This window comes from Hyperolius riggenbachi, chromosome 12 (genome assembly GCF_040937935.1).
Source record: "Hyperolius riggenbachi isolate aHypRig1 chromosome 12, aHypRig1.pri, whole genome shotgun sequence".
In the NCBI taxonomy this organism is placed as follows: domain Eukaryota; kingdom Metazoa; phylum Chordata; class Amphibia; order Anura; family Hyperoliidae; genus Hyperolius; species Hyperolius riggenbachi.
This window is the reverse complement of record NC_090657.1, coordinates 85580584-85597831: the sequence shown is the minus strand read 5'-3', so window position 1 is coordinate 85597831 and position 17248 is coordinate 85580584. Positions and strand designations below refer to the sequence as shown.

The 17248-nt window shown below is 44.9% G+C and overlaps 1 protein-coding gene across 1 annotated transcript; it reads left to right on the top strand.

Annotated features, from left to right (window-relative positions):
• The first annotated feature begins 24 nt into the window (after positions 1 to 24).
• Positions 25 to 7941, top strand: LOC137542289 (E3 ubiquitin/ISG15 ligase TRIM25-like). The gene is made up of 2 exons (XM_068264094.1): positions 25 to 111; positions 6533 to 7941. The coding sequence occupies exon 2, from the start codon at positions 6582 to 6584 to the stop codon at positions 7794 to 7796; it is 1215 nt and encodes a 404-aa protein (XP_068120195.1). The 5' UTR covers positions 25 to 111; positions 6533 to 6581; the 3' UTR covers positions 7797 to 7941.
• The last annotated feature ends 9307 nt before the right edge of the window (positions 7942 to 17248 follow it).

The following is a 17248-nucleotide window of genomic DNA, read 5'->3' as shown; positions in this document are numbered from 1 at the left end:
TCCGGTTAGGATCGCTGATGCTACTACGTGCTTACTACTGTGGGGAGTGACTCTCTCTAGTTCGGCTGTGCAGGCTGGAGATGCTGGATTCGCGTTAGCTCAGATACTTGGGTATACCGATACTTGTATGCAGAAAGCTGCCTAGCTCTGTATGGAGAGGGACCACTAGCCCACCAGGGAAAGTTGCACAAAGGGAGGCTTTAGAGCAGCCTTTCTCAACTTTTTTACCCTATACAAACCCTTCAAATAACTTTTGGATATGCAGTTGAGGGAGGGTCCCTCTTGCCCATGGGCCCTTGTGTGTTCCAAACCTCTGCAACCCCTATTGCTACACCAGTGTTTGGATCACAAGGAACCCCTGCATGGGGGTGGGGGGGGGGGGGGGGGGGTAGTCTTTAAAAGTAGGTGTGTTTGTTCATTGCAACCACTGTTGGGAACATTTAAAATATATGTAAACACATATAAGTAGTATGTTTCTTCCAGAGTAAATTGAGCCATAGATTACTCTTTTCCTATGTCAGTGATATGCAAACTTGGCTCTCCAGCTAGTCAGGAACTACAAGTCCCACAATGCATTTGCCTTTATCAGTCATGACTGTGGCTGTCAGAATCATGCAGTTCCTTAATGCTGGGTACACACTATGAGATTTTCTGGCCGATTTACAGTCAGATCGATTATTTCCAACATGTCCGATTTGCTTTCCGATCGATTTTTAAACATTTTCCGATCGATTTCCATTAACTTTAATCGGAAAGCGATTGGAAAATGCTCAGAAATCGATCGGAAAGCAAATCGGACATGTTGGAAATAATCGATTTGACAGTAAAACGGCCAGAAAATCTCATAGTGTAGAGATGTAGAGCCAAGTTTGCAGATTACTGTTCTATGTTGCTGTCACAGTAAGCAGTAGAAATCTGACATTACCGACAGGTTTTGGGCTAGTCCATCTGTCCATAGGGGACTCTCAGCATGGCCTTTATTCTTTATAATGGCACTCCCTGAAAAAGATTTATACACATGCTGGCCAGCCTCACTGCTCACTGTACACTTTTTTGGCAAATGAACGGACAACTGCCATTCACTAAGTGCTTTTGAAAATAAAGAAAACCCTGATAACTCCCCATGAGGAGATGGGCTATCCAAAAGCTGTCCATTCTGTCAGATTTCTACTACTTACTGTAAATGACAGCAACACAGCAGACAAGTAATGTATGGCTCATTTTACTCTGAAAGAAACGTACTTGTTGTTTGTGTATGATTATATAGACTTAAAATGTTATGATTTTCGCGACTGTGGTCCTTTAAAGTGTTTCCTATTCACGTGCTGCATGTCTTGATATAAACCCACACAATTATTGTGCTCTATAATAGTAATCTTTATCGCACTACCCTTTATTATGGTGCTGCTCATTATACCACCTATTATGCTTTTTATTAATGTGCTCATTATTCTGACCTCCAATTTAGTGCTTCTTTATACATAACTTAATATTATAGTGTGCTGTGTTCCAATCTCCACCACATTTGGGGTGAGCATACAATGAGTAAAGAGGACACAGAGGAGCCAAATAGGGAGTTTTGAAACTTTCTCAGACTGTCAGGGAAAGGGGAAGGGAAAATGCAAGGGAAACCTTGCAAAAACCTCAAGGAACACTGGTTGAGAAAGCCTGCTTCAGATTGTAGACCATCAGGGAAAGCTATTGAAGGGGAGGGGACAACTGACCACAAGGGACAGCTATACAAGGGGATTATTGGACCACCAAGGAAAGCTATGTAAGGGGAGGGGAATCACTAGACCAGCAGGAAAAGCTGTATAGAGGGCACTAGACCACCAGGGAAGGTTATAAAAGTGGGGACCATTAGTCCCCCAGGAAAAGCTATGTAGGGGGGTGGCAACTCTCTCTGCAGGGAGGGGCGACATCTGGCCAACTATACTCAGGGAGTACCTATACTGGGGGTGGGGCTTATGTCTGCCTACAGTGCATCTAGAAAATATTTACAGCGCATCACTTTTTTGACACCGTAACAATTGGTGTCAGCAAAGGCAGAATCTGATTATTAGGTGATCTGTAGTATCACCTATAATGCAGATATATACCTGATTATAAGGTGATCTGCAGAATCACCTATAATGCTGGTATATCAGAAGGCTGCCGTGACAACAAACACAGAAGGTTTAACAGGTGTAGCCACACACAAGAGATGTATAATGAATAATGCTTGGTGCAACAGTAATGCAGATAGCTCACCAGAGGAGCTGGTGAGTACTATCAGTAACGTAAGCCTCACCAGAGGAGCTGTTGAGCACTTATCAGAGCAAGAGCTATTACCAGAGGAGCTGGTGTATGATAACAAATACAATAGTTCTCACCAGAGGAGCTGGTGGAGACTATCTAAGCAGAAGTCCTCACCAGAGGAGCTGGTGGGCACTAATAGTAATAACCTCACCAGTGACAAGGGCTCACTGGTGAGTAGAGTAGTCAGACAGATTGGTTCGTCAACAGACAGACAGATTACAGTACAGAATCGACAGGCAAAGGCAGAACGTTATTCAGGCAGAGTTTGGCTTTAAGGTCAGATGGGCAAAGGTACAAAATCAGGAGACAGAGACAGAGTGTTAAACAAGCTGAGTTGGCAACAGGATCAAATAGGCTGAAGTACAGAATCACTAAGAGTAAGATAGGTCAGAGCTAGCCACAGTCATACAAAGATAATACACAGTAATAGTACAATTTAAGCTATCAAGCAGATCCTAAGCTTAGTGTGAATTCCCAGCTCCTGCCGGTTCTAACACACTAGAGGACTGACTAAGGTCTGAGCGCTAACACGAAGTATTCACGATAGCAGACAAATTGCAAGTGAAGCCGAGAGGCTTAAGAAGCGGAGGATACCCTCCAGGCACGCCCATCAGCCTCAGCCAATCAGGAGAGGCGAGCGTACTCCCTGACGTCAGCCGACCAGCTGGTCAGCTGACGCGCCTTCTCCTGGCATAAAGCTCCTGACAGTGAGCGCACGCACGCGCTAATGTGCCCCTGAGAACAGTAGAGACACGTGTCCCTGGCGTACTAGACGGGGTTGTTCCCATCCAACCTGATGGAGCTTGAGAGGTGCTGCAAAGAGGAATGGGCGAAACTGACCAAGGATAGGTATGCCAAGCTTGTGGCATCATATTCAAAAAGCCTTGTGGCTGTAATTGCTGCCAAGTGTGTATCGACATAGTATTGAGCAAAGGCTGTGAATGTACGTGATTTCTCCATTTTTTTTTTTTTTTTTTTTTTATAATTTTGCCAAAACCTCAAGTAGACGGAGTTGGAGTCGGAGTCGTGGTTTCATAAACTGAGGAGTCTGAAGATTTTTGTACCGACTCCACAGCCCTGAATAATACTGTCACATAACAAAATGTGGAAAAAGCGATGCGCTGTGCATATTTTCTGGATGCACTGTATACTGGGGGACAAACATCTGTCTGCCTATACTGTGTGGGGGGGCCCTTCTGGCTATCTATACTGTGGGGCTCATACTGCTACCTATACTGGGGTGGGGCACGCATGTCTGCTTATATTAGAGGCCCCTCTGGCTATCTATACTGTGGGGCCCATAAGGCTACCTATATGGGTGGGGGAAGCACTTATCTCTAGCTATATTAGGGGCTCCTCTGGCTACCTATACATTAGGGACCCATATCGCTACCTATGGTGAGGGAGCTACTTATACTTGGGGGACTACCTATACGGGGGGAGGGGGGTGCACTTATGTCTACCTATACCTTGTGGCACCTCTGGCTACCTTAAACTGGTGCGGGGAGGTGGCACAAAAGTGCCCAATAGTTGTTGTTTTTTTCCGGCGGGGGGAAACTATTTTTTTCTATGGGACATAATAATTTCTAGCTACGCCCCTGGATATTTGGCACCTGCTTCTCTCCCGCCTCTGAAAGCTTCCTCCTAGTGATTACACACTAGCTTGTGGCTGGTAGTGTGGCTGTGAATGAGCTCATCTGCTCCGGGCCTAGTACGATAATCTACCAGTCACTACAGTCTGTTTATTACTACCATGTGTCAGTACAGTCTACCTGTCCTTACAATCTGCCTGTCGCTACAGCCTGCATGTTGTTGCAGTCTGCCTGCAACTGCAATAAACTTGTCACTATTTTTTTATCTGTCACTACCATCTACCTGCCAATTCAATGTACCAGTCTCACTACAGTTTACCTATTACTACGTTCAACCTGTCCATACAATCTACTTTCACTACAATCTACATGTTTCTACTGTCTGTCACTATCATCTGCCTTTCACAAAATTCTGGCTTCTACTACAATTACTTGTCCCCAGACTCCCCACAATCTACCGATCACTACAATATGTCTGTAACTAGGGCTGTGGAGTTGGTACAAACATCTTCCGACTCCAACTCCAGGTACCCAAAATGGCCCCAACTCCGACTACTCGACTCTGACTCCTTAGTCTAATACTTAACAGGGCTGTGGATTTTTGTACAAAAATTATCCGACTCCTCAGTTTATGAAATCAAGAACTCCGAATCCAACTCCAGGTGCCCAAAATTGCCACGACTCCAACTCTGACTCCACAGCCCTGTCTGTACTAGAATCTACTCTGCATCTGCAATCTGCCTACCAATACAATGAAAACACCACAGTTTATCTGTTACCACAATCTACCTGTGAACTACAATCTATTTGTCATTACAATCTTTCACAGTAGACTATCACTACATGTGGTCACTACAGTATCTGTTATCGCCCTGATGTGGAGTCAAGAGTAGAGGAGTCAAAACAATTCTTGGGTACCTGGAGTCGAAGTCAGTCGAGTTGTTTCATAAACTGAGTCAGATGATTTATGTGCCCACTCCAAGGGTTGGGGAGTCAAAGTAATTTTGGGTGCCAGGAGTCGGAGATGGTGGTTTCAATAAACTAAGCAGAGAGGCCTGGTGCACACCAAAAAACGCTAGCAGATCCGCAAAATGCTAGCAGATTTTGAAACGCTTTTTCTTATTTTTTGTAGCGTTTCAGCTAGCATTTTGCGGTTTTGGGAAGCGTTTTTGTGTAGTAGATTTCATATATTGTTACAGTAAAGCTGTTACTGAACAACTTCTGTAACAAAAACGCCTGCAAAACCGCTCTGAACTGCCGTTTTTCAGAGCGGTTTGCGTTTTTCCTATACTTAACATTGAGGCAGAAACGCATCCACAATCCAAAAAATGCCTCACCCCGGGAGTATGCGTTTCTGCAAAACGCCTCCCGCTCTTGTGTGACCCACCCCATTGAGATACATTGACCAAGTGTATCCGCAGCCGCAAGCGGCTGCAGAAACGCTGAAAAAGCAGCTCGGTGTACACCAGCCCAGAGAGCATGACTGACAGGAGCAGAGAGCCAAAAGGAACAGCCTCCTTCTGCTGCAATTCCCTCTAATAGACTTTGACACTATCTCAGGAGGGGCAAGCTTCTCCACCCCCCAGGCAGCGGAGGAGAGAGCAGGCACAAAATAGAGTCCCCCTGCAGCCCTTCAGACATTTAACCCTTTGGCTTTCTGTTTGAAGATGCAGAGGAGCTAGTGGGGAAATCAATTAAGCATGTCCTGTCTTATGTTTCTTGGACCTTCAACTAAACTCTGGCCATTAAAGTGAACCCGAGGTGGGGATTAAAATAAAAAAAAAGCAATGCTACCTTATCCGGGGGGCTGGGTGGATCAGGTAGTTGCACTCCCGCCGCTCCAGTGGCCTGCCATCCATTACTTCTGTTTTTGTGACCCCTAGGGTCACGACGCTTGAAGAGCTGCTCTGTGTGTCTCACACACAGCAGCGTGCAGGGAGGCGGGGGAGTGGCCAAGGAGAGGCAGAGCAGAGCTGCTCAGTGGCAGCTGGGGAAGGCCTATAAGAACACCCCCAGTGGGCGTTTAAGCAAGCAATACCTCTCCCTTCCCCTCAAAATTGGCGACAATCGAATGCCACAATTTTTTTTTTGGGGGGGGGGGGGGGACAGAGGCATGTCCTGCAGCAGGGGACATGCCTCTGTGTTCCATCTGCCCAACCCCCCATTCCCCCCACACACACACACTGCCTCGGGTAGACTTTAAATAAAATGTTAAGAAAGACTAATAAACACATCCAGTGGGCGTAGAACAAACATGGATATATAAAGGGATGTCGGGGATGCCTTTTACTATTGTTATGCAGTAATTACCGAACAGGTCTTTGTGAATTGAAGTCATGATATTTTTTTTTTAATCGAACACCCCTTTGTGAATTGAAGCCAATTTGTCTGTCACTACATGACCATTTTTACTTTTTCACAGTGTGCCAGTGGGAACACATTATTGTTTAAATTTTCTGTTTCTCTAGAATACAATTATTACATCTTTGTTTTTACTCTACACAGTACTGTAAGCAGGTACGAAACATGTAAATATCAGAGGTTTTTACTCTATACAGTACTGTAAGCAGGGACTAAGCATGTAAATATCAGAGGTTTTTACTCTATACAGGTTTTTAATCATTGTGTATCTCTATTCACAGGTTTAAGCACGCCCACTAATGTTTGTAGTGGAAAAACCACACCTCCGCCATGGCGTCCATTGAGCTGAGAGAGGAGCTGAACTGTTCCATCTGTCTGAACATTTTTACAGATCCGGTAAATCTGACCTGTGGACACAATTTCTGCCGAGCTTGTATAGATAGTGTGTTCGATAAGCAGAAGGTAACAGGTGGATACAGCTGCCCTGAGTGCAGGATTAAGTTTAAGAAACGTCCTGGACTGCAGAGAAACATAACCTTGTGCAATGTAGTACGACATTTCCACTCTGCTCCAGAGCCAGAGATGAAAGCCTCCGGGATCTTCTGCACTTACTGTATCCACTCCGCTGTAGCTGCTGTTAAATCTTGTCTATTGTGTGAAGCCTCATTGTGTCATGATCACCTGAGAGTCCACAATAAGTCACCTGAACATGTCCTATCTGATCCCACAGCTTGCCCAGAGGACAGGAAATGCTCTATCCATAAAAGGATCTTGGAGTATTACTGCACGGAGGATTCTACCTGTGTCTGTGCCACCTGCTGCCTGCTTGGGGAACACAAGGGCCACCGTTTGGAGTCACTAAAGGAGATCTCTGAGAAGAAGAAGGAGAAATTAAAAGCTGACCTAGAGGAACTGACCACCGAGACCAGTGACATTGAGAGGAAAGTCCAGATTTTGAAAGAGTATCAAATAAAAGAAACAGAAAGAGCTGCTGACCTGACAAAAAGAGTCTCCACTATACTTCTAGACCTGAAGAGACAGATGGAGGTGCAGCTGACTAAGGTCCTAAGGGATGTCAATTATAAGGAAGATTGCATTTCATATAGCGTCTCTGGTATCCTAGATCAGCTGGAAGCTAAAAGAGCTTCTTTGGCTTGCAAGATGTCCCAAATCAGTGAGCTGCACAACTCAAGTGATCCACTGGCTGTTTTACAATATCGCAAATCAAGCGTTGATGACAGTTCGGACATGAAAGATAAAAATGAGAAGCTCCCAGGGAGCGTGGATGAAATGCTCAGTGGTGTTGGCGACATGAAGGTGGACTGGTTCCTAGAGGAATTAAAGGCAAGCTTAGCTAATATCATCAAAGGTATAAATATTTGGATCTTTAAGCCAGAACCTGAGGATCTGACACTCGATGTGCACACAGCTGCTAACAATGTACTTATATCTGATGACCTGAGAACTGCAACTTGGTCGGAAAATTGCCCAAATCATCCTGAGACACCAGAAAGATTTGAGAAGTATCAGGTTTTAAGTGTTTAGAGCTTTTCTTCAGGGCGACATTACTGGGAAGTAGAGACACTTGAGGCTTTCAGATCCATTTGGAGGGTAGGACTGTGCTATCCCAGTATGGACAGGAAGGTTAATTTTTGGATTGGGAGCAATAAAAAGTCCTGGTGCTTATCCAGATTAGTTCATCTAGCAGTGGTTCATGACAACAATATAGAGAAGTTACGATTTTTAGGACTGTCATTGCCAAGCAACAAGTTTGGAATCTACTTAGACTATGAGGCTGGACAGTTGTCATTTTATATTCTGCGCGACTCAATCCAACATCTTCACACCTACACCACCACCTTCACTGAGCCCCTCCATGTTGCATTTTATATTACAGATGGTTATTCATCAGTTACTCCCAAAGTAGGTTCTTGGGTCAAAATGATAAACTACAGAAATAATTCACAAATGTTACAAAACTTAATTTTGTCATCCTAACCAAGTAAAGATAGTTTGTCAATCAGGAAAGGACATGTTTATGCCCCTTCACTCTGTGGTATTGGGTCGCTCCCCCTGGCCACTCCCCATTGTGACAATGGTCATTGGTCTCTATTAGATGGTGCAACGTGACAAAAAATGCGTCTGGCAATGCAGATGCTGCAGCGCACGATTGCATTGGAGTCAATGCCACCACAATTATCATTATAGATTGTTGCGGTAGCGGCGTGTATGCTCATACCAGCCAAGTCGCGTAAAGCAGTTCCTGTCTGAAAGTGTGGAAGTGACTGAGGAAAGACGCAAGGGACTTCTAACTTCACCTGCGACCACGTTCAGGGGGAGGAGGCATGCAGATTTCCCTGTCTTATCGGCCACAGGGACAAATCTGCATGCAATAGTGTGGTGCGATATACTCCGGTAGGCTCTCTGCCGCCTGCAGATCGCACCGCACCATGTGTGAAAGAGCCTTACAGTGAACCACGAGGGAATCTTGATTTACTGGGTCAATAGTTTAAACATTTGCATTTTTGCTTGTGGCATCTTTTAGAATCAGAATCAATCAGAATCAATTTATTTTCGCCAAGTAAATTTGCACCTACAAGGAATTTGTCTTGGCAGTTGCTTAACAAACACAAACAAAAACAATACAAGGACAGACAGTGTGAATATTTCAAGTGAAGGACATTATAAGTATAGTGGCAGTAAGCAATGTGAGAATTGTTCATTTACAGTTCTGTGCTGATTACTATCCAGTCCTAGCAGCTCTAACGTGGTTCAGCATTAAGTATGGCTACCGCTTGAGGAAAAAAGCTGTTCCTGTGTCTGGAGGTTTTGGTAGCGATTGACCGGATTCTTACACCTGAAGGCATGCGCTGAAAGATGGAGTGAGCTGGGTGAGAGGGGTCAGAGGCCATTTTGGTTGCTCTCTTTTTGCACCTGCTAGCGTAAAGATCCTGCAGGGAAGGTAAGCTACAGCCAATTATCCTTTCCGCTGATCGGCTGATGCGCTGCAGCCTCCCCTTTTCTAATGCTGAGCAGGAGCCGAACCATACAGTCATAGATGATGTTATGGTGGATTCGATGATTGCAGTGTAGAACTGCACCATTAGATTTTGTGGTTGGCCAAACTTTTTCAGCTGCCGTAGATGGTACATTCTCTGTTGCGCTTTCTTGACAATAGTGGCAGTGTTGTTGTCCCATTTTAAGTTGTTTGAGATCATGGACCCAAGAAACTTGAATGACTCTACCTGGGTTATTGTGGATCCATTTATGGTTAAGGGGAGGTGCTGGGGGGGGAGATCTCCTAAAGTCTATTATCATCTCCATAGTTTTGAGAGTTCCAAGTTGTTGCTGCTGCACCAGGAAGAAAGCTGTCCCACCACATGCCTGTATGCAGACTCATCCCCGTTTTGTACGAGACCAACTACTGTTGTGTCAACTGCAAACTTCAGAACCTTAACAGATGGATCTGTGGAGATGCAGTCATTGGTGTAAAGTGAGTACAGCAGTGGGGAAAGCACACAGCCCTGGGGTGCACCAGTACTGACTGTCAGAGAGCTTGATGTGTGTCTACCAAGTCTAACACGCTGTCTTCTGTCGGTTAAGAAGTCGGTTATCCATTTACAGATGGATTCAGGTATGTGTAGCTGGGAGAGCTTGCTCTGTAGCAGAGATGGCATTATGGTATTAAATGCAGAGCTGTAATCTATAAATAAAATCCTGGTGTAGGTTCCTGAGGTGTCTAGATGCTGTAGTACATAATGCATACACATGTTCACGGCATCATCTGCGGATCTATTAGGCCTGTAGGCAAATTGCAGAGAGTCCAGCAGGGGATCTGTGATAGATTTCAGATAAGCCATTAACAGTTTTTTGAATGCTTTCATGACCAATGATGTCAGGGCAACAGGCCTGTAATCATTTAAGCATGTAGGTTTTGTTTTTTTTGGAATTGGTACAATAGTTGAGCTTTTAAAGCAGGCGGGAATAATTGAGAGTTCTAGAGATGCTTTGAATATGTCTGTGAATACAGGAGCTAATTGGTCGGCACAGAGATTCAAGCATTTCGCAGAGATAGCGTCTGGCCCCATTGCTTTCCTGGTGTTTTGTCTTTTAAAGAGTCTATTTACATCTGATTGGCATATTGTTAGAGCATGCACATCTGGGGACAGGTCAATAGATTGTGTCAGGTCTGCTGTGTTGCGTACATACTGAGTCACCGCAGGGGGTGGAGACGTTGGCTAGCAGGAAGAGTGTTCAGTTTGCCTGTTGCAGAGATGGAAATTGACTTGTTGTGTTTGGCTTTTGTTGGTAGTGTCAAACCTGCAATAAAATGTATTCAGCTCATTTGCAAGCTGTAGGTTATGTAGTGAGGGGGGAGATTTATTCTTCCTGTAGATTGCAATTTCATGTAGAGATTTCCATATTGTGGATGAGTCGGCGTTGGAAATTTTTTCCTCAAGTTTTTTTAGAATAATCTTTTTTTGCGTCAGTAATGGCTCTCTGCAGTTTGTATTTCGCAGCTTTGTAGAGGACTTTATCGCCTGTACGATATGCCTTTTCTTTATCGAGGCGCAGCTTCCTAAGATGTGATGTAAACCAGGGTTTATCGTTATTGTACCTGGTGCGCTTTTTTGTGGGGATACAGGACTCTTCGCAAAAGGTGTCGCAAAATGATGTCACAGCGTCAGTGTATTCATTTAGGTCACTGGAGGATTCTTTAAATAAATTCCAGTCAGTTAAATCAAAGCAGCTCTGCAGTTTTTCTACAGCTTCACTAGTCCATTTCTTAACTGTGGTCACTACAGGTTTGGCAGTTTTTAGTATTTGGATGTATGTTGGGATAAGCTGTATAACAGCATGATCAGAGTTCCCCAAAGCTGCCCTGCTGACAGAGTGATACGAGTCCTTAGTCGTAGTGTAACAGTGATCAAGTGTCTTACCTTCTCTAGTTGCGCTTGTGACGTGTTGCCTGTATTTGGGGAGTTCTTTGGAAAGGTTAGCACTGTTGAAATCCCATAGTATGATAAAAAAGAATCTGGGTACTCCCTTTCCACCTCGGTGATTTGATCTGCGAGATCTTGGAGTGCAGGCTGCATACATGTTTGTGGAGGGATGTACACAGCAACCATCTACTACCTACTATAGCTTGACATGTTGGTTTAGTCAAAGGGATAAACCCAGAACCAGATTTGGACACCTGCTTCACACATCCTATTCTCTCGACCTCCCCCTTTCCTGGCCACTGCTCCATTACCTGTTTTGCTCCCAGCCCCCTCCTTCGCAAAGTCCGGATCTCCCTCGCTGCATTGCCCTGCATGGTGGCATACTTCAGACCTCAGATCAGTGATGAGCCGCTGTGAAGAGATAGCGTTTATACAGGAAGTCACATCACTGCTTACTTCCTGCATACGGCAATTGCTGTCACTAGGCAACAGTAGCTGTCTCTTCACTGCGGGGGGTCACTGCTGATCTGAAGTCTCGCCACAACGAGCCATGCAGCGAGGGGGCTCCAGACTTTGTGGCGAGTAACAGAACAGGTAAACGAGGGGCTGCTGGGTAGGGGAAGGCTATCTATACCGGGGAAGGCTACCTATGTGGGGAAGGAGGGGGTACCACTACATATGCATAGTGAAAGGCTACCTATACTGGGGGTAAGGCTGCTTATACAGGGAATGCCTATACTGTTTATACTTATGGAAAGGCTACCTCTATTTGGGAATGTAATACTTATACTAGTGGAAAGAATACCTATACTGGGGATGGCGGTACCACTACCTATACTTAGGGAAAGGATACCTATATGGGGGATGGGTACCTTTACTAGGGGAAAGGCTACCTACATGGTGAAGGGGTACCCATACTGGAGGAAAGGCTATCTTTACTGGGGGGGGAGGCACCTGGCTACCTATACTGAAGGAGGAGGGGGGGGGGGCATTCGGCTACTTATACTGAAAAGGGTGGGAGCATTTGGCTACCTGTAGTGAAGGGGAGCATCTGGCTTCCTATACTGAAAAGGGGTCATACCAAAACTGAAGGGGTGGGGTGGAACATCTTGCTACCAAATACTGTTATCAAGGGACACTTGTCATCTTCATGCTTATGTGTGGAGGCATGTGACTGTTGAATTATTTTATCTGGATACATCTGACTACATAAAGGACAACTGTAACGTTTCCCCAAAAAGTTATTCTAAATACAGACCATACAATTTTTTGGGAAGATTTACAAGTTGAAAATAATCGATCTGGCAGGTATATATGCCAGAAAATTGTATGGTGTGTACCTAGCACTAGATACCTGTCTCAGTAGGGGGAAGCCTCTGGATGATACGGAGGTTTCCCCAATCCTCTGTGACCATTCCACTGGTGGCTGGTATCCTCCTTATCTCCAGGGCTGCTCTCCCCTCTGTGTACGAGTGCACCAGTGGGTTTGCGCTTCTGCAGTAGCCACTCGTGTACAGAGAAGAAAAACTGGACGAGCAGCTCCAAGCTACTGTGCAGGCACCAGCTGTACCTTGTGCCTGTGCAGTGCAGGCATGCTCATACACGGAGGGGAGTGTGGTCACAAACACTCTTCCACTTTGTCAATGATTGTTCACAGGGCAACAGCACGGTGGTGTAGTGGTTAGCGCTCTCGCCTTGCAGCGCTGGGTCCCCAGTTTGCATTCCAGCCAGGGCAATAACTGCATGGAGTTTGTATGTTCTCCCCATGTATTTTTGGGTTTCCCTCTGGCACTCCAGTTTCCTCCCACATCCCAAAAACATACAGATAAGTTAATTGGCTTCCCCCTAATATTGGCCCCTAGACTATGATACATACATAGACATATGACTATGGTAGGGATTAGATTGTGAGCCCCTCTGGGTGGAGTTAAGAGGCAAGAGAACATACTCTGTACAGCGCTGCAGAAGATGGTGGCGCTATATAATTACTAAAAAATAATAAAATACTTGATTCTTTTATCCAAAAGCATGTGACTACTACATTTTTTTTATATGTAGTTATGTGAATATGTAATTGTTTTATCTGGAAGCATGTGACTACTTAATTTTTAATATTGTGGCACATGGCTATTTAATTCTTGTATCTAGGGTGGCCATGGCTACCTAATTTTTGTATTCGGGGGGCACTGTGGCTTTTAAATTATCTAGTCTGGGGAGCTCATGTGCTCTTGCTGGGAAATGGTGCATATCAATTTTGTGTGTGTGTAGGGGTGGGTGCTATCAGTCAGGGGTGGCTGGTGATTGGTGTATATCAATTTTGTGTGTGTGTAGGGGTGGGTGCTATCAGTCAGGGGTGGCTGGTGATTGGTGTATATCAATTTTGTGTGTGTGTAGGGGTGGGTGCTATCAGTCAGGGGTGGCTGGTGATTGGTGTATATCAATTTTGTGTGTGTGTAGGGGTGGGTGCTATCAGTCAGGGGTGGCTGGTGATTGGTGTATATCAATTTTGTGTGTGTGTAGGGGTGGGTGCTATCAGTCAGGGGTGGCTGGTGATTGGTGTATATCAATTTTGTGTGTGTGTAGGGGTGGGTGCTATCAGTCAGGGGTGGCTGGTGATTGGTGTATATCAATTTTGTGTGTGTGTAGGGGTGGGTGCTATCAGTCAGGGGTGGCTGGTGATTGGTGTATATCAATTTTGTGTGTGTGTAGGGGTGGGTGCTATCAGTCAGGGGTGGCTGGTGATTGGTGTATATCAATTTTGTGTGTGTGTAGGGGTGGGTGCTATCAGTCAGGGGTGGCTGGTGATTGTGGGCCTTGCGCAGTAAAAAGTACAAATCTGATCCTCAAGACCATTAGAGCACCAGACAAATATATGTAATGGGGGAAGGGGGGGCTTTAGTCCACCAGGGAAAGCTATGTAAGGGCAAACTCTATGAGGAAACTGGCAGGTACAGTGGTTTGCAAAAGTATTCGGCCCCCTTGAAGTTTTCCACATTTTGTCACATTACTGCCATAAACAAGATTCAATTTTATTGGAATTCCACGTGAAAGACCAATACAAAGTGGAGTACGCGTGAGAAGTGGAACGAAAATCGTACGATTCCAAACATTTTTTACAAATTAATAACTGCAAAGTGGGGTGTGTGTAATTATTCAGCCCCCTTTGGTCTGAGTGCAGTCAGTTGCCCAGACATTGCCTGATGAGAGCTAATGACTAAATAGAGTGCACCTGTGTGTAATCTAATGTCAGTACAAATACAGCTGCTCTATGACAGCCTCAGAGGTTGTCTAAGAGAATATTGGGAGCAACAACTCCATGAAGTCCAAAGGATAAACACCAGACAGGTCAAGGATAAAGTTATTGAGAAATTTAAAGCAGGCTTAGGCTACAAAAAGATTTCCAAAGCCTTGAACATCCCACGGAGCACTGTTCAAGCGATCATTCAGAAATGGAAGGAGTATGGCACAACTGTAAACCTACCAAGACAAGGCCGTCCACCTAAACTCACAGGCCAAACAAGGAGAGCGCTGATCGGAAATGCAGTGAAGAGGCCCATGGCGACTCTGCACGAGCTGCAGAGATCTACAGCTCTGTTGTCCATAGGACAACTATTAGTCGTGCACTGCACAAAGTTGGCCTTTATGGAAGAGTGGCAAGAAGAAAGCCATTGTTAACAGAAAAGCATAAGAAGTCCCGTTTGCAGTTTGCCACAAGCCATGTGGGGGACACAGCAAACATGTGTCCCCCACATGGCTTTTGGCTCTTGAGGGTGCTCTAGTCAAATGAGACCAAAATGGAACTTTTTGGCCAAAATGCAAAACACTGTGTGGTGGAAAGCTAACACTGCACATCACTCTGAACACACCATCCCCACTGTCAAATATGGTGGTGGCAGCATCACGCTTTGGGGTACTTCTCTTCAGCAGGGACAGGGAAGCTGGTCAGAGTTGATGGGAAGATGGATGGAGCCAAATACAGGGCAATCTTGGAAGAAAACCTCTTGGAGTCTGCAAAAGACTTGAGACTGGGGCGGAGGTTCACCTTCCAGCAGGACAACGACCCTAAACATAAAGCCAGGGCAACAATGGAATGGTTTAAAACAAAACCTATCCATGTGTTAGAATGGCACAGCCAAAGTCCAGATCTAAATCCAATCGAGAATCTGTGGCAAGATCTGAAAACTGCTGTTCACAAACGCTGTCCATCTAATCTGACTGAGCTGGAGCCGTTTTGCAAAAGAAGAAGGGGCAAGGATTTCAGTCTCTAGATGTGCAAAGCTGGTAGAGATATACCCTAAAAGACTGGGAGCTGTAATTGAAACAAAAGGTGGTTCTACAAAGTATTGACTCAGGGGGCTGAATAATTACGCACACCCCACTTTGCAGTTATTGATTTGTAAAAAATGTTTGAAATCATGTATTATTTTCGTTCCACTTCTCACATGTACACCAGTTTGTATTGGTCTTTCATATGGAATTCCAATAAAATGTATTCATGTTTGTGGCAATAATATGACAAAATGTGGAAAACTTCAAGGGGGCTGAATACTTTTGCAAACCACTGTACAAGAAAAATGTGGCCATTGACAAAGCAGTTCAGTTACTGAGATGGGCTTAATTGAATTGGGTGGCTGTATAATTGTTTGGATTGTATATGGTCCATGGAAAAGATGGAGTTAATACTCATAGCCCAAGCATTGGCCTAGTCTCCTCCCCTTATGGGGATAAACTGGATATCCTGGGTTATGGCCCATTCAAGCCTTTCTTCTACTCATCTCTAGTTTCTTACTAGTGCAGGAGTAGGTCTCGATGAGGAGGCGGCTGAGCTAGGTGACTATAGCTGTGGCCTCCTGAGATCACGATTGGTCAAGCTGATGTGGAAAGTGATCTGGCAGCCTATTGTTCACTGATGGGCGGGTAGGAGATATGGATCCAGAAGACAGAAGCACTCAGACACGCTAAGATACATAAATACTGTGTTCCAATGAGTAAATTGCAAAAGTCTCCCTGCCCTCTCTTCAGACTCTAAACCCGTGAAACGTTTGTAAGGTATGAGGAAGCTGTACCCAACCTGGTTTCTTTAACTGCACTGCTGTTTGCCAATAAATGGCCACGTTTATCTTGTACCTGCCAATTTCTTCCTAGAAATACTGTCCACTTGACCCTTCATTTCATTTTGATGCTTGGTGTCCTAAACCTAGCCCTAGCACAGCTGCTGAGGATCAGGGGATCCTTTCAGTAAGTGGTGGAAGTGAGGCCAGTTTGGCAGTCTGGTGGTATAGGAGCACTGCTGTGCGATGATCACACCACAACTTTAGAATTAACCTTAAGGCTAGTACACACTAGCAATTTTGATTGGCCAATGATTGGTCAATTTTACCACCTCTATGTAGTATGAGGGCCAAACAGATTTTCAATTCTATGCAGATTATATAGGTAAATGGTCATACTACATGGAGGTGGTAAAATTGACCAATGATTGGCCTATCAAAATTGCTAGTGGGTACTAGGCTTTAGATTACTGCGGCAATGCACTTTAACCTTCCTTCTTGCAAGCCAAGCAGGAAGTGAGGCTCTAGCACTCACTTCCTGTGACCGAAATTAGAATTGTGTGGAAGTGTATTGAAATGCCCAAAAAATGTTAAAAGCTGCGTTGCCAAAGAATTGCATGACTTCTGGGCGCTGTAGCCCACGCGACAAATTCAAGACTTCTGGCGCATTGCACCGCACCAGGTATGAAATGCCCCATTTTCTTACATTGGTTTAGCGTTACCCTGCGGTAATACAGGGTAACGCACCATGCCAGTGTGAAAGGGGCAGACTCAATCATTTCTGGATATTGCCATGGGAAAATTAGATGCAAGAAATTCTGGTTAATTTAGACTAATAAAGGCTTCTTATTTGTCCTCTGTGTGGTGTATTTTTTATTTTCTAATTAGCCCTTTGTAGAAATGGTCACCCCTATAGTGGTGTAGGGCCTGGGTGGCACTGGGCCTGTGCTTGCCCCAGTACAGCTAATAAATCTTCATCTCCCTCCTGACACAATGATGCTCC